At 40.6% G+C, this 24261-nt stretch overlaps 1 protein-coding gene across 1 annotated transcript in view; it reads left to right on the forward strand.

The window, feature by feature from the left end:
• The window catches only part of grid2 (glutamate receptor, ionotropic, delta 2), a 248700-nt gene that overhangs the window by 126878 nt on the left and 97561 nt on the right, over positions 1-24261 (forward strand). The window contains exon 9 of the mRNA XM_078250909.1: positions 4922-5234. Within this exon, the coding sequence (XP_078107035.1) occupies positions 4922-5234 (313 nt within the window). The remainder of the gene's footprint in view (positions 1-4921; positions 5235-24261) is intronic.

The following is a 24261-nucleotide window of genomic DNA, read 5'->3' on the forward strand; positions in this document are numbered from 1 at the left end:
GCCTGCACTACAAGGTCACACTCTTCCTCCTCTTTCAACTTTCCATTAGCCCACTTCACAAACTCATCAGCTGCACACTTAACTCCTTCAAAGTCCCTAGCACACTTCCTGAGACCCTCCTCTGTCCCCTCAACCAGACGTTGAGCTGTGATGATATCCATTCCCTTGTCTGTAAGTATTTTGAAAGGGCGGATGTAAGCTCAAAAATGCGAAGAAAGAGTTGAGCAGTGACCACTGTCTCATACTTCAAAAAGCCTTCTATGAATCCCTTTGCCTTGGCCCTCACAGTTGGCTTTTGTGTACTGTCATCTATAATGGTGTCTAAAGTCATGAGCACTTCAAAAAACAAGCCTTCCTGAGGATTCCTGAAGCACCCAAAACACTTTACTTAGTGCCTGATCCTTAGCCCACCACCTAGTTGGCCCTATTGGGCACAGTCGTCTGTGATGCTTGTCCTGACTCTTCTCCTCCCACTTCTGCATGTGCTTGTATGACGCTCTTAAAAAAACTGCTACATCGTTAAGCAGTGAAAACAGAGACGCACTTTCCACAACACTGCCTGTTGTCTCTGCCAGTACAAGATTCAAAAGATGTGCATAACACCAAATATGAACCTGATTGGGGGAATGCTCAGAGAGGAGTGTAGAAATCCCCCTAAACTGACCCTGCATATTAGCTGCACCATCTGTTGAGTTGCCCACACATGTGCCAATGTCAATATTAAGGTTCAGTAGCACTTCTTCCAGAAGCTCTACAAAATTCTGGCCGGTAGATGACTCACAGTCCACCATAGCAATCAGTCTTTCGTGAATGACATCTGTTACATATCGAAGTATGATTGAACACTGGTCTTTGGAGGTGATCTCTTGGGTTGTGTCAATTTGAACTGAAAACATGCCAGCTTGTCTCACTTCTTCTGCTATAGTCACCTTTATAAGTTGGCTAATGACATCCACAACTTTATTTATTGTCTCTTTTGACAGCAGAGTAACTAAAGCGCCTCTGCCTTTTGCTCCAGTTTCATGCTGCTTTTTGCTGTTTTCAATGCAAGTGTTAACATGCTGTTGGAGGCAAATGTCATATCTACTCAAGAGTAGAATCAACTCCAGGATGTTACCATGATTAACAGCAATGTTTTCTAAGCTAAAGGCTCCCTCTTCTTTATCTCCCCTGTAGCTAAGGCCACATTTGCCTATGACTTTAACAACGTCCACTATACGCTCCATCACCTGGCGTTTCTTTTTCACTTGCTCAGCATGTAATGACATTTGGTTGCCAGTCAACAGGCTTTTCATATCTGCCTTTTGTATTTTCAGAAAGTAAGCATCTGCACTATCTCTGTGTGTCTTACTTTTTTCATGTTCCACTATCCTTTGGTGAATGTGTTTCCAGTCTTTCATGCCTCCTTTTATGAAAGGGCCATCACTTACCAAAGGTGCAAATGCCTTTGGTAAGTGTACAGAGATTGTTTTTTTTCACAGTAAGTTAGCCACTTGCGGTTTGTTCCATCTTTGCTATTGAAAACCTTTGGTATAGGAACATTTGGGATTTGTTGAGGATGATAAGAAAAAAATGTATGTATATCCTGTGACTGAGGTCGAGCAAAGTAATCAAAACTATCAACAGAATCATCTTTATCTGCCTTGTTCCATCAGGTATCATTAATTATCTCAGGGCATTTATGATTGAGCAGGGCTCTTCATTACTATTAGTTCTTCTGAATGACAATCCTATCTGCCCATTCTGGTGTGTTGGGCTCATGAGTGGAGCTTGGTAACGTCACTGGGCCTTGCTCTTCACTGTTAGCAGCAAACCGGACTAGAGGCTGCTGCTGCTGAAGAGCTACAAGAAAAAGTTTGATACATGAACGGTGGTTTACAGACAACGTTGTTTTGCACGGTCACTAGCATCTTGCACTGCTCCTAACTACCTTAACGTTATATAGCTTAGACCTCGTCGTCTTCATTTCAGGAAAAATGTGCTCAGTTTCCAAAGCTTTCTTCTTTTTTATTCTGGCCTTTTCAGCGCCGCCTTTGCGCTTCCTGTTATCCATTTTTATCTGACTTTTTTTATTTTGAGCAACTTGCAAGGTGCCGTGTCGGGGGCGGGGCCAGGGAGTGAAAAGATAATCACGTCATCATTAACCTGCAGGCTGCAATCTGCGAGAAAATATTAAATAAAAAAGAGTGGGACTGCGGTAAAATAATAAATAAAAAGAGTGGGGCTGCGGTAAAATAATAAATAAAAAAGTGGGGCTGCTGTGAGTGCAGGTAACCTAGGGACAGCATCCATATTTCAAACCAGTGCCATGACAACAATGGCCCTCGCGGCCAAAAAAAACAGACCGGCCCACCGGGAATTTTACCGGTGCTCCTGATTAGCCAATCCGGGCCTGATTGATGCTTATTTTCATTACAAACACCATACAAATTATACAACACTATACAAATGGTTACAAATATTTGTCCTTAGCAACTGAAACAATTTTAACAAATAGTATACAAACTATACAACACTAAAGTGCCAAAGAAAGTGCAAAACAACATTGTCAAAATGTGCAAAGGTGATCACAGTCACTGCTTATGGCAGAGCTGACATCTAGCATCGCTACAGGCTATGTAAATAATGCACATAAAATACAAACGTGAGCAAGGGCGTTCAACAATCGCCATTATATTGAATCAACAGGCACGTGCAACCTAGCTAGCAGGTGAAGAACAACAAAATCACCAGCTAACTTACTTAGCTGGTGATTTTGGTGACTTACTTAACTCTCATTTCGGCCGTATGGCGTGCGTACCGGCTCACAGTGTGAAGCGCGTCCGCGCTATTCTCCGAGATGCACTTAACGGCCTTTTGAGAAATAAATCCACTTTGTCCAGAAGTGGAAGTATTTTGCACAAGCGCTTGGGTGCTCCCTGCAGCAACGGGGTTGCAACGGAAGACGATGGAAAAAGGTGTGTCTAAAGGTTTATAGGCCCCGACCGCATGCTGTGTTCAGGGGCCGTTGAGCGAATGGGGATCCAGAGATCTCTGGAAGGTGTGAACTACAAGGCTGTAGTTTTTAGAGTTTTGACCACATTGGCCACTCCTTCGTGGTCATTCAGCCATTTTGTGATCTTTTCCCTTGGGGTGACCTGTGGGAGTTTGGTGACAAGGCTGTGGTTTTTCCACCTAGGCCAAGATCTCTTTGTCTGTGTCCACATGTGCCACATGTGTGTGTCTTGTCTCCAGAGGTCAGTTTAATCTGAGGCCTTTTGGTTAAAATCAGGTTTAACACCACTGATGGTCCAAACAATATGAATTATAGAGAATTATAAGTCCAATGCATATTTATATATACACAGACAAGCACAGTCTGTAAATAAACGGAACACTTTGTTTTCCCCATCAGTCAGCAACAAGGGTTCTCTCTCTAAAAACCCAATTATATCGTATACATTTTACCCAGAGTGCTTTGGAAGTTTCCATGTTGACTGACCTCAGCATGAGAATGCATCTCCATTCTCACACACACACACACACACACACACACGCATTTGCATGCATATCGTTGTGTTGTCTCAACCAACAGGCATTCTGCAGGGCTTCTCCAAATATTCTTCTTATGCAGTGTAAGTGACAATTTCTGCACATTTAAGCATTTTGTTTCCTCACTCAACTGTGAAATTAGCAATTTTTTTGCCTACAGTGGATAGAATTTTTGTTTGTTTTGTGTGTGCGTGCATTTGGGGATATGGATGTTGTAAGCATGCAATTGTGTGTTTGTTAGTCAGTAATCAGTGTGTGTGTGTGTGTGTGTGTGTGTGTGTGTGTGTGTGTGTGTGTGTGTGCGCACGCGCGTGCAGTGGCTTTATAGCTTTCACCTATAAAATCACCAAATTTGTTACAGTCAATTTCTAGTAAATAAAATCTCATTATCTAACAAGTTGATAATAAATATGTGCAATCTTTTGCACTAATGTTCAAACATACACGCTCAAAACATCTTAAGCATCTTAAACCCTTATGTCACCAGCAGATGTCTACAGCTGCTAGCCAATCACTGGGGACAGAAAACATTTAATTAGCCATTATTGTTTCTGCATTTAAGCTGAGCTCAGCCTATGTTTCTTGGCAGACATACTCACTGACAGCTTTTTTTCTTCGCACGTAATTAATTAAAGCAGTCATTAGTTGTCTCTTAAAATTCCAAGCATTCCAAATGATGAGAAAGGCTTTGAATAAATGAACGATTCAAAAGCACAAAAGATGCCCAGTCCCCGCTGGATTTACAGTGGGCTTACAATACTGTACTTATGTACAGTGCAGAGGCAAAACAGAGCATAAAGCACATAATAAGAATATCCGTACATGAGCCTACTTTTGGGTACCTTCTTCTTTCTGACCTTAGTTTTATCTTTATGTATCCTAAAGCAAAATATACTATTCAACTTACTTTGAAGATCACTGTCAGCCTCTGTAAGGAGAAACGTATTGTCGGCATTCAGGGTGCCAACTGTTCAACTAAAACGTCTAACCTAATATTTCCTTGTTTAATTTCCATTGCTTAATTAATTAAAAGTGCCACCATGGTCATTAACTTCTTCATATTTGACAGTTTAGTAAAGCTTTCACAACATTACAGAATTTCTCATCAATAACTACATTTAATTTAATATATTGTTGATGAAATTCTGTTCCCAGAAAACTAATTTTGTTTATCTACCAACATCCCAGATGTTTAGTTGATAACAGTAAAGTTTCTTTTTATTAGTATTTGAATGCATTTTTTAGATGGTGGGAAGGAACAGTGGCAGTATTTAAAGCACTTACCTGTCTCTGGGTACAAAAGTCCACATTTTCAGCTGGGTTTCACACCTACACATTTTCACAGTGTTGATATTTCAAACTCTCCTCTCTTCCCCTCCGTCTCTTGCAGCGAGCCGATGTGGGACTTTCAGCCCTGACCATCACGCCTGAGCGAGAGAGCGTTGTGGACTTCACCACACGCTACATGGATTATTCGGTGGGCGTTTTGCTGCGCAAGGCGGAACGCACTGTGGACATGTTTGCCTGCCTGGCACCCTTTGACCTGTCACTGTGGGCGTGCATTGCGGGCACCGTGCTCCTCGTTGGCATTCTGGTGTACTTGCTCAACTGGCTCAACCCACCCCGGCTACCCATGGGATCTGTGTCCCCGACAACACTGTACAATTCCATGTGGTTCGTGTATGGCTCCTTTGTACAACAAGGTAAGGAAGACATGGCACATGGGAAGACATAATTCATGCTGCAATTATGTTTTCTCAAAAGCTGAGCCGGCAACACCAGATAGATCTTCATCTTAAAGTGGCCAGGTCAGTTATGGAATGAGTGAAGTCAAAGATTTTTGATCTGAACTGTATTTTTACTTAAGTAATTGACATAAAATGTAAAATGGCTATGGCATGGATTTATTTTATCACTGGAGTAATATGCAGTTAAGATAATCACTTGCAAATGTCTTTTTGCATCAGTGTGGGGCAAGGAAAATAATTGAAACGCAGGGCTCCAGCCTACGTAAATGGCCTGAAGTTTATACTTGTGCGTTGGTCTGTGCGTCGATCTCTTTAAGAGAATAGCAGGGCCGGCATTTGTGTGTGCGTGGAGAGTGTGTGGTAGAGCGAGTGAGAGAGTGATGATGATTAGCTTTGGAGCGAGTACCGACTCCAGAGGCATAGTGAGAGAAACAAAGTGTCTCCCCTGTGCTTTCTAACCACAGCGGGAAATCTGTAGCAGGAAAAGTTAACCCTCTTCTTGATTTCATGTTGTTTATGGAGAAGGAGAACCCGGATATGAGTAGTGGGAAATGCAACACTACCAAGCCACTGCCGAGCGTCCATCTCAAAGGTAGAAGATAAGAGATAATGGGAGCGGAGGGAAGCATAGAAAGAAAAATATGATTGCTAAAGCAATCTAATGTCAAAAACTGATGAAAAGCTGTCCTCTGGATGTCGTAAGTGTGGATTGACATTTAGTGTTTGAGCAAAACAGTCAAATGAGAGCAAAAGGGAAGAGAGGTTTTGTTCCACATGGATAGAGTGGAAGATAATGACCTCATCCTGGATTTCTACCCAAAGATTTTCCAGAATCCATCGGGCTGTGGGAAGGATTTAAACTTCATTAGTGCAGGAATAGAGCCATGACGGGGAGAGGAGAGGGCAATGGGACCAAGGGAAAAAAAGATCACATGCATTGTGTCTGATTTCTAACTGTTTTTTGTGTGCTTCATTGAGTATCCATATGTCTATTGAGTATAGTACAAAAGAGAGACACTTCATATTTTCATATTCAGAGGCTCATTCTTGTGTTTGTGTCTGTGCGGGTGTGTGCGGGTGTGTGCGGGTGTGTGCGGATGTGTGTGTGTGTGTGTGTGCGTGTGTTCTTGTTTAACTATATTCGTGGGGTCCAAAAACCGGGAATACAGTGTACTTGTGGGGTCCGGACAGCTTTGTTGGATTAGGGTTAGAATTAGGTTATGGTTAGGCATTTAGTTGTGATGGTTAAGGTTAGGGTAAGGGGCTAGGGAATGCATTATATCAATGACGGGTCCCCACAAAGATAGTGAGACGCACTGTCTGTGTGTGTGTGTGTGTGTGTGTGTGTGTGTGTGTGTGTGTGTGTGTGTGTGGTTTGCAACAAAATAAGAAAAAACGACTGCTATTTTCCGATGAGCACACTGTGCTCTCGCTAGCAATAGTTACTTTTTTAAGCTACATTAATTATGCAAAATGTAGGAGAATTTTTTCTTCTTCTTTTTTATGCTCCCTGTGAAACATTTCAGGTCCTGAATAACATTCCTCCGTATGGTAAATAAACCATCTTGTGCTAAAGCTAATGGTGGTAATGATGATGATGATACATGCTAATTGCGGTTTGATATTCACAATCATTTCTTTTTTTTAGCTGTAATTACATTTTAGTTCTGGCATAATGAGCGAGAGAGAGCGAGAGAGAGAGAGAGAGACTAATTCTTAGATAATGGGTTTGTCCATTGTTTGTGTTCTGTGTTGGGTATATACTGTACAGTGTGTAAGTTTGTGTGGGGCATTAGGTGCTTCTTGTGCATGTGAGAAGAGCTGTGCTTTAGCCACAGGTAATTCGTTTCTGATTTGGCTAGCCAGAAATATCTCTCAGAAAATTAACTGAGCATGAACAGAGTACTGCTGCAAGGCTAAGTGGGCTGACCTTGACTCTCTTTAAAAGTCACCTAGAATGTGGTTTACTTTTATCCCAGCAACCATTTTGTAAAGCAGAAATCTCCCCTTTTTAGACACATGACTAATTATTAAATTAAACTATAGACAGTGTGTGTGTGTGTGTGTGTATATATATATATATATATATATATATATAACAAATTAGGCTTCATTTGAAAAAGGTTTATAAAGTAAGTGGTAACAAACCTTACAACAACACACATCTATAATGTCCTAGACCTTTGTGCTTTACCCTTAAATATTACTCTTTAGGAAAATTGATTCAGATGCAAAGACACACACACCAACCGAAGGAGGGAGCTGGAGATGACTGTTGAAAGTAAATAGTCAAACATGATGCCAGAATGTTGCTTTTGGCTGTCACTTTGACTGTGAGAGGGAGAGGAGGAGAAAGAGGGAGGTGCATAGGTTTCACTTATTTCTCTCAATTCTCTTTTCTTTTATTTCTCCCTTTGAATATTTCTTGCTATCCTCTTCCCTTTATACTTACATTTTTCTGCCTTTCATCTCCTGTTTTGTGATCTTTCGCCCCTTCGCTTTATCATATATTTTGTTGTCCTCCGTTCATCCCTCCTTCTCCCTATTCTAATAATTCTCCCCCTCTCTACCTTTTTTTTCACCAGCACTCATTCCCTCTTGCCCTACCGGGGCACCAAGGTCCCAGCCAATTGACTGTTTACAACTTCACTCATGGTCTCCAAGTCTGTGGTATGTGTGTGTACAAGGGCCAATAGAGGGACAGACGTGAGAGTGGGAATGGCAATAATAGGGAAAATATCAGCACGCCATAAACTATGACTAAAAGAGTGAGAGGGACAATAAGAGGGAGAGGGGGGGAAAGGGGAAGAGGTAAAGAGACACAATGGGAAAGAATGCATCTGACAAAATCTGCTTTAACTGCTACATCAAAGGCCTTGTAGAAATCTTGGGATTTGTTTGTATTATTCAACAGTAATACAGTATCTCCTTAAACAAAAGAACACCTCAAAGAGCTACTTTGACAGAAAACATGAATAAATTGTTCACAGAATTAGCTTTAAAGTGCTCATATTGTGGTTTTTGGCTTTTCCCCTTTCCTTTGTGTTGTATATCTTTTTTGTGCACGTTATAGGTTTACAAAGTGAAAAAGCCCAAAGTCCACCCCAAACGGACTTACCATCTCCAACAGAAAACACGGTTCACAAACTGCTCCAAACAGCTCTATTGTAGTCCAGCCTTTACTTCTGGGACAAACGTGCGTCAATTTGTAACACGTTATAATGTTCGCCTAACTGCTAGCGTGGCACTCCCTCATACTTTGCTTCTGACTGGCTAGTAGTCCTTACCTAGCTACTGCGCATGTGTGACTCCCAACAAAGATGGAATAGAAGTGAGATGCCTCACTCTGTAGCTAAAAGAGAGCTCAACACACAGGGTGAAAAGAGGAGCTGCAGCAATGTGCTGTACAACAAAAATATGGTGTTTTTTGAAAATTAAACCACGTAAACCTATTCTGATATAACCTCTAAATACAAGTATGAACCTGAAAATGAGCATAATATGAGCACTTTAAGATGTGCAGCAGGAATATAGAAAAATAAATACAAATTCACTAGTCCCACATGCATACATAATAACCTCAGCTTAGTAGTTGTGAGCCAACCATTCATTATGGCAAATGTGTAAGTACAAGCACCTCAAAATTGCACTTGAGTAAATATACTTAGTTACATTCCACCACAGGCTATTTCAGCTCATTTATAGACACTAACCGTTGTTCTGAACGTATTTTCTGAACCCCCAAAGTCTCTTAACTAACTGGATAAAAACATGTATCTTCACCTGAATTATAAACAAAGTTTTTAATCCGTTTCCCCAAGTTGCTCCTCTGTTTTCCGAATCAAGACAAAGATTGCCGCCTCAGACTACCCGGAGAGGAAAAAGAGCTGCAATTTGGGAAACGGGTTAAAATCTAAGTGCTGTGATTGTTTACCTCCAATCTTTGAAAAAGAGGGAGTAAAGGAGATTGAACATAAATGTACTCAATGATAACCTTACAATCAAGCATCAGATAAAGGGTATAAAAGGTGGATATACAGCAAACTCAATCAGAACAAGGTCAGACACCAAAAAAAGCCAGTGTGACGAAGAGTTGCACATACTTTAAAGAGCAATAAACCGAACTGTTGGAGAGAACTGTGCGGTGTCTTTGGTACAAGAGATTAATAGAAAATACAATTTTTCATTTACAGGTAACACAGGTTGTTCCTGCTGTGCAATTTTATTAAAAAAACATGCTGTGTGTATGGCCAACGGAGACCATGTGTCAGCACACATTTGTTCTGGATGTTAGTTTTGGTCGCACTTCGTCTGTCTTTTTTGAAAAGACAAATGTGTTTGCAGCCACTAAAAGACGCAGGAATATGGCGAAAGAAATGTGCAGGTAATTATTACGCCAGAGCTGGAGACAGAATAAAGCAAGTTGTGTGTATAGAGAGGAAGGTGTGGGAGAGAGGATTTGTTTTAAAGAGGATGTGAAACGTTTCCTAGGGAGATTAATATTCAGCTTCATTTGGGTTACTCTTTGGCCTTGGCTGAGGTCGGAAGGTCATTCCAATATTTTTCAGAGCCAGGAGGGAGAGGAGTCAAGGCTGGGATGAGTGATTATCAGGTCACATTATTAGGAGAGCCAAGCAGACAACTTTAGCAGAGTGCAGGGCATTGAGTGGCTGGGATGCAGAGCCTGGACAGACCATTGCCTTGAGGAATGCGGATGTGCACTCATTTGCAGTCTTGCACACCAGATTTTGGATTTAAAATGAGCCACCACAGGCAGCCAGTGGGGGGGGGGGAGAGTAGGGCAAGGGTGACATGCAAGAATTCAGCAGGACAGAAAACAAGACTGCCTGTAGCAGTTTGGATGACTTGTACTGTAGGAAGTGTGGTCAGAAGAAAATTGCAGTACCACAGACAAGTTTCAACAAGCTAAGCAGAAGTGCTGATAAGAAAGTGCCTACTTCATTTCAGTGTTGTGGGTGATTGTAATTCAGCAGGAACAGAAGAATGTGCTTGAAAGCAAAAAAGGCTGTAAAAAAAGTTGTAATTCGTTGTCAAAGATGATGCTACTCAAATTACAGCCTGAAAAGTGGATTAAACAATTTTCTATGGGTATTGGAGACCGAATAAAACCAAAGGCAAATTAAAGTGACCATTTGTTACTGTGTTTAAGTCATCTGGAGAGTTCTATTGAATATTTTAAGTGAATTCAGTAATGATGCAATTAATTTGTGATCCATGTTCATTAAAAGCAAACCTCAAAGTGCTCCAAGAAAAACACAATTCTAGAAGGAAAGAAAGATGATAACACACCAGGAAGCCAAGAAACAGCAGTAATTGCAGTGGAAAGAATTTAGCAGTTCAAAGAAAAACATCTTGCTGTGGAGAGGCATTTCTGGGCCAGTTTTACACAAAGCCCAGGGTCTGAGGTGCCCTCAGGTGTTGTTCAAAGAGCATCTGTGACAGATGACATTTGAAAACTGCAACAAAACCATGGTACTCCTTTTTGGTTTGCAAAGCTGCACTCTGAGAAAGAAAAGAAAGAAGTGGCCCCAGTTATTAAATGGACTGAACTCTGCTGTAATTGAAATGTGCAAACAGGTGACAGCAAAGGAGGCATCTCTGCCGATGTGTAACCTGCGTAGGTGGTAGAGAGGGAGTGTTATGCAAGTCGGACTTGAAGAAAAAGGAAAATTTTACTTCGAGAGAGAGCGTGAGAGCAGACATGTTACCCCATTGCTCCGTCTCATTTCCTGTTTCGATACCTCCTTGTCTCCCTCTCTGTATTGCCATCCCTCTACTTCCTCTTTGCTCTGTCGTGACTCCTAAGTTTTGCCAGCAGTGCTTGAGCTAAAGTAGAACAGTCAAAAGAAAAACTCTGGTGTCACACTGAATATTTGTCTTTCACAAATTCCATTTTTTCCCCCCCGTCACTCTTGCTGTCTCGCTTTCTGGCGTTTCGCCCTAATTAATGTCCTAACCAGTAGGAGAGGAAAAAGACGCTGTGGAGAAACAGACTGTTATTGTGCAGGTGCGCACATATGCGTGTTTTATCTTAATATACAGCTCCACTGTCAGCGTGAGTGCTGCTGTCTCTCAATTACAGCCAACTTTGTGGGAAATGCATACATAGTCACACATATGCACTGTAAATTACTTGTTTTCACTGTATGAAAAAGAAATTGCACAGATAAAACACATTACCAAGGCCATAAACACTTTCCATCTGCTGCTTCAAACATCTTTTTTTTTTTTTTATTTCTCTCAAACACGCTGCACCTCTTTTTTCCCCCACTGCTGTGCACATATCTGTACGAGTGTGTACAAGAGAGAAAGTGTCCTTTTCACAGCCTTGGTGACACCATATAAAAAAAATCGTTTGTTTCCTTCCTCCCTTTTGTCTTCCATCCCTCAGTTCTCTCCATTCTCCAATTCCTTCGACTTGCTGAGTTTTCTCAATGCGAGTTGTGTTTGCATTCCACACTCCCCATTTCCTCTCTCCGTCTATGTGTCTCTCCCACCATCATTATCTCTGCTTCTGCTGTGCCATACTGCTGGGAAGCCATGGTTACCATCATTTTCCTGCTCTATTCTTCTGTTTTTCTCCCTCTCTTTATGACTCCCTCTATTCCATTATCCCCCTCTAACGACTGTTGTGCTGCTGTGAAGTGGACGCAACTTTAGGACGCCCACCCCTGCTGACTGTGCCCTGCTATCGCTCCATCTTTCCTCTCTTTTCTTCTTTCTGGCCCTCTCAAAGTCTCTTCCTGGCTACAGATATGTGCCACTGTGAAAAGAGACCATCTCTCAGCAGTTCCATTAAATGCATGTCTCTCTTCCACTCTATGCTCTTTTGTTTGTCACAGTTGCTTTCTTTCCCCCCTTTTATTCTCCATTCCCAGAGAGCTCACTCCGTCCACTACTTTCTTACCGCTCATGTGATACAGTCCAGCTGTTACTAGTTCAGCCACATTGCGTTTAGACCTGCTTTCATCCCTTCTCCCCTCCGTACATCTGTCCATCCGCCCACCATAACGCCATCGTCCTGCAGTTGTGGAAAGAAACTAAGTACTAGTCGTAGTAGAAAACAGTATATTCATCGATTATTTCCAAACAGAACTTTCAAAACATTATGATGCATTGAATGATAATACATTTGTAAATTATATACTTACCTACATTTCAACCAGCTACAAAATTAGCATCAAGCTAGACAATGACTTTATCATTCTGCCGTTTGGTGTTGAGCGCCTACGTATGTAGGGGTTCTTAAAGCTTTCTTGCCGAAAGCTTCTGCCGCCAAAAGCAGGGCTGTGAGAGTGAACGGAAACAGTGACGTTGCAGGCTGACAAACCAAAACAATGAGTGAAAAGATGCTACAAAGCCCTGTAAAGCTGAAGGTGTTAGGGAAAGCTGGAGAAAATGTGGACCCAAAATGCAGAGGGGGAAACTGAGGAACGTTAAGATGATTTAATAAAAATAAAAGTATACAAAACCAAAAGAGTCCTGGAAAACTAGCAGGCAAAAACAGAATCCAAAAATAAAGTACAAGTAAAACAGAAACCAAAACACGAACAGGAAAAGGCAAACAAACTGGAGACAAAACACACGGGCGCGCAAAACTGGCTACAAGACACACACACAATGATCTGACACAGGACAAGGGGAACACAAAAACTAAATACACAGGGTAACGAGGTAACACAAGACAGGTGACACAAGGGCTGGGAAACAGGTGAAACACATTAGGGCTGGGTAGAACAATCAAAAAAGGCGGGAAAACACAAGACAAAGTAAAACCAGACTAGACAAGACAGAAAACCAAACTACCAAAATAAAACAGGAAACTGAGCAAAATACAGAACAGAAACAGACTACCAAAATAAGATAAAACACACCAACCCATAACAGAAGGGAACGGCAGTGTCTGGTAATAATTCTCCATGCATTCGTCACTACGAGTGGCTCCTTTCACGTCCAAGGAGTGGCGCAATCTACTGTTAATACAGGAATATTGATTGTAGCTACTTTAAGAAAAGGATCTGAATATTTGCTCCACTATTGGCCCCCCTACATCTCCAGTTTAGTTTCAATAATCAATATGGTGTCATATGAAATGGCCAAATTATGATTAAATAGTTGAAAATATGTGCAACTGAAATGATGGATTTTGGGTGATTTAACACCTTTCTCCACTTGCTAAAATAATAGCGAACATGGCTTTTAACAGATTCAAAATGCATAACAAAGTGATGTTCAAGTCCTTGAACAAAGAGGCACATTAAGCAATTATTATAGAAAATGGAAATGTGCATTAATTACCCTGCTTCTCCCCCGCTGGTGGAGATGGGAGCTGCAGCCACCAGCTAAAGTATTTGTATATTACCCAGCATGCTTGCCTTATACATGTCAGGGTGTAATGTATGTATGTGTTGACTCTCACATGTTCTTAATGCTCTCTCTCACTTTATCTTTTTCTCTCTCTCTCTCTCTCTCTCTCTCTCTCTCTCTCTCTCTCTCTTTCTACATTAAATGTTTAATCATGCTGGTTAAGTTGCATGAACAAAATGTGCCCTGTTGTTCTGTTGCACTAATGTCACATTCAGCTGAATACAGCAAAGAGAGAGACAGTGACATACAGACACAAAGCTACAGCACAAACATACGCAGGGTCAAAGAATTGTTAAATTAAAATACATGTAACACTCAGATTGTTGTGATGATAGCTGAAGCTCCCAAACAATATATATCGGTCAAGCAGCACTGAAATTCTAACCAGATTCTTTCACCAGGGACTCTGAGAAGCTGTAGCTAGCAGGGACAGTAATGAGGAGGGTGGCTTAATTGTAATACAAGCATATTTATGTTGGGCTCTCTGTTGTTAACTGCTTCAGATAAACAGACCAAGTGAACTCCGTTTATTTCCCAGTGAATGTGCTGTAAAGGTCAGGCTTTGTGCAGAATGCAACTGGAATAAACAATAGATTTAATTGCTTCTTGATAAATAATGTGTGCACAGTAACCTTTTCTCAGAATTTTAATTAATATGAAAAATGTTTAGGTATATTTAATGGGTACATGTAGAAGGTTGTGCCTAAAAAAGAAGAAGCAAAACATATTTTAAAAGTCAACGTTATGGATAATAATTAGGGCTGTCAAACAATGAATTTTTTTTAATCGCCATTAATCGCATATTTTATCACATGATTAAAATTGTATTATTTTGCATTTCAGAACAGTTTTTAAGTACATATTAACGATTGAAAGCAATTTTTACCAATATATCTTGATTGGGAATCAAATGAATGCAAAGAAAGTTACTTTATGAACTTGATTTTAAGATTTGTAATTATTTATTTACTGTAAACAAAAGAAAATTGTGTGAATCTGTCATTATTGCACAATTCCTCCAAGTACCTAACTAAAAATCCATATCCTTACTAGAGTCAATGTAGTGTTTAATAACTCCTAAATAATGTTGATTACTCACTGATGTCCAGTGATCACAGCGTTTGCAGCACTTCGCAGCTGTTCCAGTTGGGCTGCTTTCTCCGTGTCATACAGGCTGTGTATCCGAGAAAACTACAGTCCCCCTCGACGGCAACGAGACAGGTCAGAACATGCCAGCCGTAGTACGTCTTTAAGACCCGAGTCCTCTACGATGCTGACAGGTCTGCAGTTAGTTGCCACCCGTTTCGCAAGAGCTGTAGTAATTTTTTGGGATTTGGTTTCATCCACAGGTCGGCAAGTAGCACTCTCCAAAATAGTGCTTTGCCTGAGTGGGTAGCATGCTAGCGGGTAGCATCACGTTAACTGTACTACTATGCTTAGCTCCGTAGGTGGTAGCTCAAGCTTGACGTGCTTCGGTGATATTTTAATTTGGCTTTACACAACGTGCATATGGCTTTCGACTTGTCTACGAGCTGTCCAGGAGTTTTGGAAAATAAAAAGCTCCATTAAGAGTTATTGCTGCTGTCTTTCTCCATCATTCCTGCAGCAGCAGGATGTGTTACGAGGAAGTGGCAGCTTGATGATAAGTAATGGTGCTGCAAAGGGGCCAAAATAGTAGCCTGTTAGGCACGACGCAAAGCCGAGTGAAGTGTAAAATAAATTAATAAATGGCGGCATGCAATTAATGCGATTAAAAAAGAATTAACGCGTTATGCTCGGCCCTTAATCACATTGCGAATAACGCGTTAATGCTGACAGCCCTAATAATAATCTCCTCTCTACCACCCCCCAGCAAAACTCCAAACAACTCAGCCAGATTGAACAATAAAGAAAAGGAGGAACAGAAGACAGGTCAGTCAAAAGAGATAAAACAGCAGGAGAGAGGAGTGCTGCACACCTTGTTAGACACCTTGTTAGTGTTCAGTCGGTCATTATAGTGGCTGCTGAGGCAGGACAATATAATAATAGAGAAGGTTGGAAAGAAAGACAGAGTAGCTTACATTTTCACAGTGGTCAAACCAACACGTGAGCTGTTTTTATGACTGGGAATAAATAAACTGCAAGGTAGAGAGAGGGGGGAGGCAAGGAGGTAGATATACAGTAGAGGGCCGGAAGAAGCCACAACACATGACATGACACTGCTGTATCTCATTATATCAGTCTCAGTGAGCACAGATGGTTCAAAGGCACAACATGTGATTCAAATGAAAATAAGGATTAACATCACTCTCATTTCATTTCATCTAGTCAACATATCAGCAAATACTTTTTTGTGACCAAACGTTTTTTTTTCCTGTTGCAGTTAAAGAGGAGAGCTAACTTTTCTTCCATAGCCCAACTCAAAGAAAGAAATTTTATGATAAGCCACAGCCGTAAGTTAAAATAAGTCAACATTGACTTTTGGTTTCACACGGGACACGGACAGCGGTCTCCTGGGTGAAAGTTCTGTGTTTCTTTGACTCATCCATCCACCCCGACCTCCTCCCTATGCGGACTTTGTCGCTCATTATTATTCATCTTCCTACGCGGACCTAGTTGTTCTTTATACTATGTCATCTCACAGCACCACAGTCGTTAGTTGCCCGGTGCATCCCATACAGATGTTAAAGCATGTCTTGTGTGTCGATGTCACACGCTGAGGGCCACTCACCAAGCTGCCCTATTTGGCAGAACAGGTTTTTTCAAAAATTGAGGACAAGGCAAAAAAAAAAAAAAATTTTTTTACTTATCTGCCTGTGTTTGTAAAAACCTATTTTAACAATAAAAAACTCACAAACACATCAAAACTAGCCGACAAACGGGGCAGATACACAAAATCTGGTGTATGCAGTATTGTGTGACTTAATGGTTGATTAAAGGGGGAAAAAGTTGTATTTTGTGTAAATTGAAACAGTGAATGTGGACATGCTGCCCTGGAGAAAAGTGGGAAGAAGAGCAAGGCGCAATGTGAGAGAGGAGTGACAGAAAGAGAAGGGGGGGTTTGGACACGTGGGTTGCGAGATGTGAAATATTAAGAATGGCAGTGTTAAAATTGAATATGAGTGACTCAAACACAATCACTATCAAATGAACGAGCTTAGAAATACACGCATACTCCCAGACTTCAGTATGTGTTCATAAGCACACACACACACACACACACACACACACACACACTCACATACGTATTGCCCTAGTCAAGGGAAAATTGCTGAGAGAGCCATCTGTCAGAAGTTGCACTCAGAGAGGCAGTCTTATTGGTTTGATAGAACACGACACGGTCTGCATGCAGTCACCTATAATGAGACGACAGTACTGTAGCTGCTTGCTGAATTCACGGTGTGTGTTTTTTGGCAAGGAAGAGAGATTAGAGAGTCCTGGATCTCATCTGACTGGCTTTGTATTGTGTCTGTTTGTTTGGTGCAGCATGTGTGAGTTTTTTTATCAGGAAGATTCATAGTTACTGTAGGTTTCAATCGCCCATAAAAGTTGGAATAGTTTTTGTCTAACTTTTTTCTTGTACTTTATTCTTTTAAAATCCAACATCAGTTTGAGGGAAAAAGTTTTTTTGTGAACACATGCCTTACAGAGTGGGCAGTAACTAAAAATCCACCACAAGTTTCCTGTTAGTAATGCTTCCTATTCTCCCATGAAGACTATTCGGGTGAGATATTAATAAAATGTTTCATTCATCACCACTTTTTAAACAACCTTCAGATGTTAAGGATTGGCTGTACACTGGTGTGTGAAATGTCCTCTCTTTCTGCAGGAAAAATCCTTACTTTTGCCCTTCAGAAATAAGCATTTCGAAACAGTGCCACATACACATTAACACGTTCACACTAACACACACACACACGCAGCCTTGACGTCCCGTTGACTGTTGTAACCCTTATACTATACACAGATTGTATTGATCCACATACAGGAGGCGAGCAGAGAAACACAGCCTGTAAATAAGCTCAAAGAAATTTCTGTTGACTCCATCATTTTTTATGTTCCTTTCAACTGTGAAAAGGGAGGGAAATTGCTGATGAGGCTCAAAGAAAAGAGGAGAGTAGAGGAGAAATGAATATTTCTGTAATAAGACCAATGTCAAGCAATTTCTGCATATGGTACACACACGCACCCTCACACGCACACACACATTCAGAGGAGTCTTACCCCAGCTATTCTGGGAGGGCATTAGGAAGTTACCACAGTAAGCCATACACACATGCAGATGCAGACACTCACTCACATAGAAAAGGACAGGGGTTTATCGCCGGCCTCCACACTTGGCCCGGTGCGGTCTGGAACTTCACTGGCTGCTCCACCTTCATTCGTTCCAGGCAATAATAAAAAAGTTTTAATGTATATTTACAAGCGATGATGCAGCAAGTTGTCTCTGAAGGGCATTTTGTAAGCCAGTTTAATGTGCTGCAACTTGAACTCACAAAAATCAAAATGTACAAATCAAACTGACTTGGTGTACGCTTTGTCTCATCTCGATTACCCAGGCTTAGTTGACATATCTAGGATAAAAAGACAAAGACAAAGATACATCTTAATATCCAGACTAGTGGTCTGCTTTGGCAAGACACTGAGACCTGAAGCTGTCCTGTACCCACGTCTTAACTGTGCCTAACCTAATTATCTTGCTTGCCCTACCAACTAGTAGTGACAACATACTTGTTTACAATCTGTGCAGCTGTGATATACTGTTGCACTATAGTACCACGCTAAATCACAGCTGGGTGTGGTCACAAATACAACAGACCACACCCAGCTGTGATGTTGGGTGTCAGAGATTTAAGAGACATATTCATTTCAACCCATAAAGGCCAATGTAGCTACTGTATCTTTTTTAATTATATGCATGCTTTGGATACCCTTAAAGCTTTTCTCGCTAATAGAAATAATCTGTGAACCTGGCCAACCAGCGCAAAACAGAATTATCTCATAATTGCCAATAAGCCATTTCTCTTGGGCTACATGTTTGGCCGTAACACCACACAAATGCCAGCTAATTACCATCACAAAACACTGTAGCATCTTACAATAATAAACCATCTACATAACCTGTTCATATCAAGCCAGTAAGCTTAACATTGAATTTTTCCAGTGTTGGCCAGACAAAAATGACTGGAGAGTCATACTGTTCTCACAATGAAGAATTTCCCAGAATAATGTGAGATTTTGCAAAGTTTCCTTGCATTTCCTTTTCTTCTTGTTAGCTTGTCGGGCTTATATAGTGCATAGGCTCTCTCTCCTTTCTATTGGCATTGTGCTTCCTACTTGCTTATTCAGACATTTGGTGCAGCTACAGATGGAAAGAAAGAATATAATTACTTAATAATTTACATTTGAAAACCGCACAAACGCTACCCAATACCCAACACTTTGTCAGAAAGCAAAAATCGATGCAACAAACTTCAGTGTTTTCCCTTCCCTTAGTCTGCGATAGGAGACACTGTAACTGTGTTTCTGTTGTCTTATGGCTCCAAATACTGGAAATGTGTGTGTGTGTGTGTGTGCATCTGTTGTGGTAAGAGGATGAGTAAGAGTAGTTGTTTGGGTACAGTATGCTGCTGTCTTTGCACCAGTGACTTTTCCCCTGTAGATCTTTTCCAAATAACATCATTACAAGCAAATTGCAAAGCCGAGAGAAAGAGAGAGAGAGAGAGAGAGAGAGAGAGAGAGAAAAAAAGATAAAGTGAGAGAGAGCATTAAGAACATGTGAGAGTCAACACATACATACATTACACCCTGACATGTATAAGGCAAGCATGCTGGGTAATATACAAATACTTTAGCTGGTGGCTGCAGCTCCCATCTCCACCAGCGGGGGAGAAGCAGGGTAATTAATGCTGAAGGCCAAATCTATCCAATGACGTAAATCAAAACACAGACAGGGGGCACATTTCCATTTTCTATAATAATTGCTTAATGTGCCTCTTTGTTCAAGGACTTGAACATCACTTTGTTATGCATTTTGAATCTGTTAAAAGCCATGTTCGCTATTATTTTAGCAAGTGGAGAAAGGTGTTAAATCACCCAAAATCCATCATTTCAGTTGCACATATTTTCAACTATTTAATCATAATTTGGCCATTTCATATGACACCATATTGATTATTGAAACTAAACTGGAGATGTAGGGGGGCCAATAGTGGAGCAAATATTCAGATCCTTTTCTTAAAGTAGCTACAATCAATATTCCTGTATTAACAGTAGATTGCGCCACTCCTTGGACGTGAAAGGAGCCACTCGTAGTGACGAATGCATGGAGAATTATTACCAGACACTGCCGTTCCCTTCTGTTATGGGTTGGTGTCCGGCGGGACCCGACGGGCCGGGCCGGGTCGGACAGATATTTGGAAATGATGTTCGGGTTCGGGTCGGGCTCAGTCACATCAGCGCGATAAGGCATTGAACATTTTAAATTTAAAAAAGCTTATTATGTAGGTGCACGCCTGTGTTAACGTGCACTTGTTGCCCCGTGTGCGCTGATGCACTCAGCTGTTGACATTTCCGAATGCCTTCCTACAGTTGCTTAATAAAAGCGGGCTTTCCACACAAACAAATGTACATGTGTCATTAGTATAAGAAAAAAAAGGAGATTTTAACTGTGTCGGGCTCGGGCCTGGCTCGGTTACTGCTCTGTCAGATGCGTCCCCAAAATGAGCCGACTTCCATGAGCTAACCGCAGTAAGTACAGAACCCCATTTCAACATCGCTCCTAACGGTGATGCTATACAACTTTTCTTTCCCTAGTTGAACTCGTATTGAAGCTCATATTCCTATTAGACACATTGAGCTTGTGTGGGTTTTCAAGTCATGTTCTGAACATGTCAACACTGCAGAGATAGAGTTAAAGACATATTACACTCAAAAGACAAAATGGCACTTGTTCTCTGGTCTCTTAAGTGCAGAGTGGCGGGAAGTGAAATTCCAAACAGAGATAAGACAGAATTTCCTCAGAAGAGATGGCAGGCCTTTGTTTACCTCTCCAATGTACCGAACATCTTTATGCTTTACAAAAGGTGCTATTTGTAAAAATGTTATATGTGTTGTGGCTTGATCCTTCCAAGCACACCAATGTTAAAGTAGCATTTTGCCCAGAAAACAGCATCTGAAATAAAAGAAAAAAACATGTTCAGTTTTTCATGCTTTAATATTAATAAAATGACAAAAGACAAAATAGTGGCATATTTGAAAGTTCTACGGTGAAGTAATCATCATTTCATTTAGATTTCATTTTCCAAAATGAATTGCCAAAGAAGTTTCAGTGCAGAATTATTTTTTCTGTTATCTGTTACTGTTATCTTTCTTCTCATATACTTAGAATTAGTGACTCTGTCTGTATAATTGAACTGTTTTGTTGCCTAGATCAGTTAGTAATAATTTTGACTTCTATTTACTTTTTTCATTTTGAACTCAGTGTTTCGTTTATTTTTTTATTACTTGATTACTTGCTGATGCTCAATACCAAGATACCATACCAGGATATTGTCAAATACTGTCCTGAATCCAGAGTAAGTGGATCTCTAACCAGTGACATTGCTTCGCCCATGTTCTGCTTTTTCACCTGTTTAACTAAGGACACACACTGTGCGTTTAGGAGCGAGCAGACATATTCAGTTTATATTCAGTTTGGAGATGTTTTGGTTCATAAGGTTCGAGCCTACGAGGTAGCAGGTGACTAAAAAGTATACCATCTGTGTCCTGCAGTAATAATGTGGCATGTTTACCCAGCATACAAGTAGATCAAACACGTGTTTAACACACACACACACACACACACACACACACACACACACACACACACACACACACACAAGCAGACAGGCATTATTTAATCCATTTAGATGAACTCTGGTTTGGTCTCCCGGCCAGTTTGGCTGTTTCTCTCTGACCCTCTTCCTCCCCCACACTCAAATTGGCTCGCTCTTCTCTTTGATCTCTTCCTGTATTCAATTACCAAGATATTTTATACACAAAGATAATGAAGACATTATTTTTTATTTAAATGATTATTAAAATAAAAGGTTTGTAATAATCAGTATTAGTATCAGAAATGCAAACCTTTATAGTCTTTCACTGTTTATGCACATTTGTGCAAATGTACATGTGAATATTTATCACTTTCTTTCAACAGTACATGTAATCCATTGTGTGTGTGTGTGTGTGTGTGTGTGTGTGTGTGTGTGTGTGTGTGTGTGTGTGCACGCGCGTGTGTGTGTGCGCGTGTGTGTGTGTGTGTGTGTGTGTACGTACATGCCTCTCGTGTAAGCATATAATGTGTCTTCAATTGTATGTAACTGTGTTAGTGTTACTATAGATGGGTGTCTGCATGTAGACCACGTCATTACCAACATGGTCCAGAGCAATTTGTCAACATCAGAGGTGAATCATTGCCAATATGAAATATTAATATGCAATTCATGAATATTAATAACTTTATTGAAGCAATTACCATAATACCAACACTCCTCCAGCACATGTTAAACTTAGTACTAAAGGGAAATAAATTATACATTAAATAATATGGATTTATTCTCTTTATGTAAGCTTTACGTGCACACAGAGTTATTAAACTGCCCGCCTCTGAGCGTTGCATTGAGCTCCACGCCGCTCAGGGACCACACATGAGAATTAGCTTTTAGCTACAGTGTTTCTGGTGCAATATACTGTATATATTGTACATTGTCCCTGTCTGGTAACAAAATGAAATAGATATGAAAATAATATTGATTTATTCTATTTATATATATGTATGTGCTGCATACTTTGTAAGCTGAAATATTGATACAAAAAGTGAAAACAAAATCTGAAAAGTTGATTGCCAAATTTGGTTGTCAAGTTGCTGATTGCAATTTGTACTTGCTATGCTGAGTGTAATCAAGACCTCTCCTGTCACAATCACAATTTGGGATGATAGTCCTATAACAATCAGTTTAAGTCTCACTTTATCAAAAGTCCTCTTGCTGTGAGAGATAAATGCAATTAGCCAGAAGAGTTAAATGAGCTGAAGACTAACTTTCATATCAACATAATCACCCCCTATCAACTTTCTAAATTGGTACAATACAGTAGAATATTTAATTCAATGTCTGTTGAATATTAAATGTTGAGAAATGTTAGCAAATAAAATTAAGGAATAGAGTATTGTAAACACTGATACTACCATTTCTCTCCCTTTTTCAATCATTACCCTTTTGCCTTCACCCTTCTCATCCTCTCATCTAACCCAAACTATCTCCCTGAAACTCTTTTAAAAGCAAACATTCCAGAAACGCACACATACATTGTGCATATGTATTTTGTTTATCATTCTACAGTTAGTTAAATAGTTTGTACTTATATATTCCATCATGTTTTGATGACGGTCTAAGGTTCTTAATCAGAGAACATGCTGGGAAGGGAGATACCGTTAATAGCGTCTCAGAATCGTTAACTTCATGCATCTTAGCTCAAATCCACAACATTACTGGCCTACTGGATGCTTATAATGGTGGCGCTTGATGGCTTGAAAAAATTGCTAACCACATGGAAAATCCCTCTTGGCTCTGGCTGATAGCCAGGGATATTAGAGGTGGCACATGTACAATGGAGAGATTGAAGAGCAGAAGGCAGGAGATGTGCTGGGGGAGGGATGCATGCACTCCGTCATCCTCCTCCCTCCCTCTTTTTATTCTCTCACCTTTTTCCTCGTCATCCTGGCCCCAACACCGTAATATGTCTTTCCCAAGTTGTTTACAATCACGGGGGCACCGTCAGTCGAGTGTGATTGAGGTGCTAGAGGAGAAATCGATTCCTTCAAGTCATCAGACAGTAGAGGGGTATAATCTGAAGTTGTGGAGGTGCTTGCTCAGTGGTGAGATTCAAAGCTTTACAAGAAGGCCACATACATATAAAACCCTCCTGGATGTGCCCTCCGCTCGGCTGGTTTCAAAGCAGCACTCATCTGGAGCTACCTTTTAACTTGAGCATGTCAACAAGGATGGGGGGAAAAAGGAGAGGAGGAGGGAAGTGAGAGGTGCAGGGAGAAGAAGTGAGAGAGGGAGGCAGGCAGAGAAACACACTGAATGTGTTTGTTGGCTTAGAGAATAATTTTGTGCTCCAAACCTGCAGGAAACAACAGTTCCTGTATCTGACTAATTCGTCATCCCTGTTTCTGGCTGTCCCTGTTTATTTCACTCAAAACAAATAAATAACTGTGCGAAGATATGTGTTTATGTGCTTTTTTGTGTCTGTGTGTTTAGCTTTGATTTTGTTCTCCTTGTGAACCTTCTGAATTTGTTGACTCAAACTAAAAGAAATCAATAGCAACCAAAGTACAGCCTACATTTTGACTAACCAAAGTTCTTTCAGTCTCAGATTATTTAGGATTCTGGATTTAGGATTTAGGATTCTGCCCCAAAATGTTATGGTAACAATCAAGGCTTTTTGAGATTCTTTGGCACCCTGTCCTATAATTTAAAATCATTGGTGTGGTAATACTGTAGTTATCAGGATTTTCTATTTATTTTTGTTGGAACCTGAGCTTGAATGAGTTCAGAAACCTGGTTAT

This window comes from Sander vitreus, chromosome 5 (genome assembly GCF_031162955.1).
Source record: "Sander vitreus isolate 19-12246 chromosome 5, sanVit1, whole genome shotgun sequence".
In the NCBI taxonomy this organism is placed as follows: Eukaryota; Metazoa; Chordata; class Actinopteri; order Perciformes; family Percidae; genus Sander; species Sander vitreus.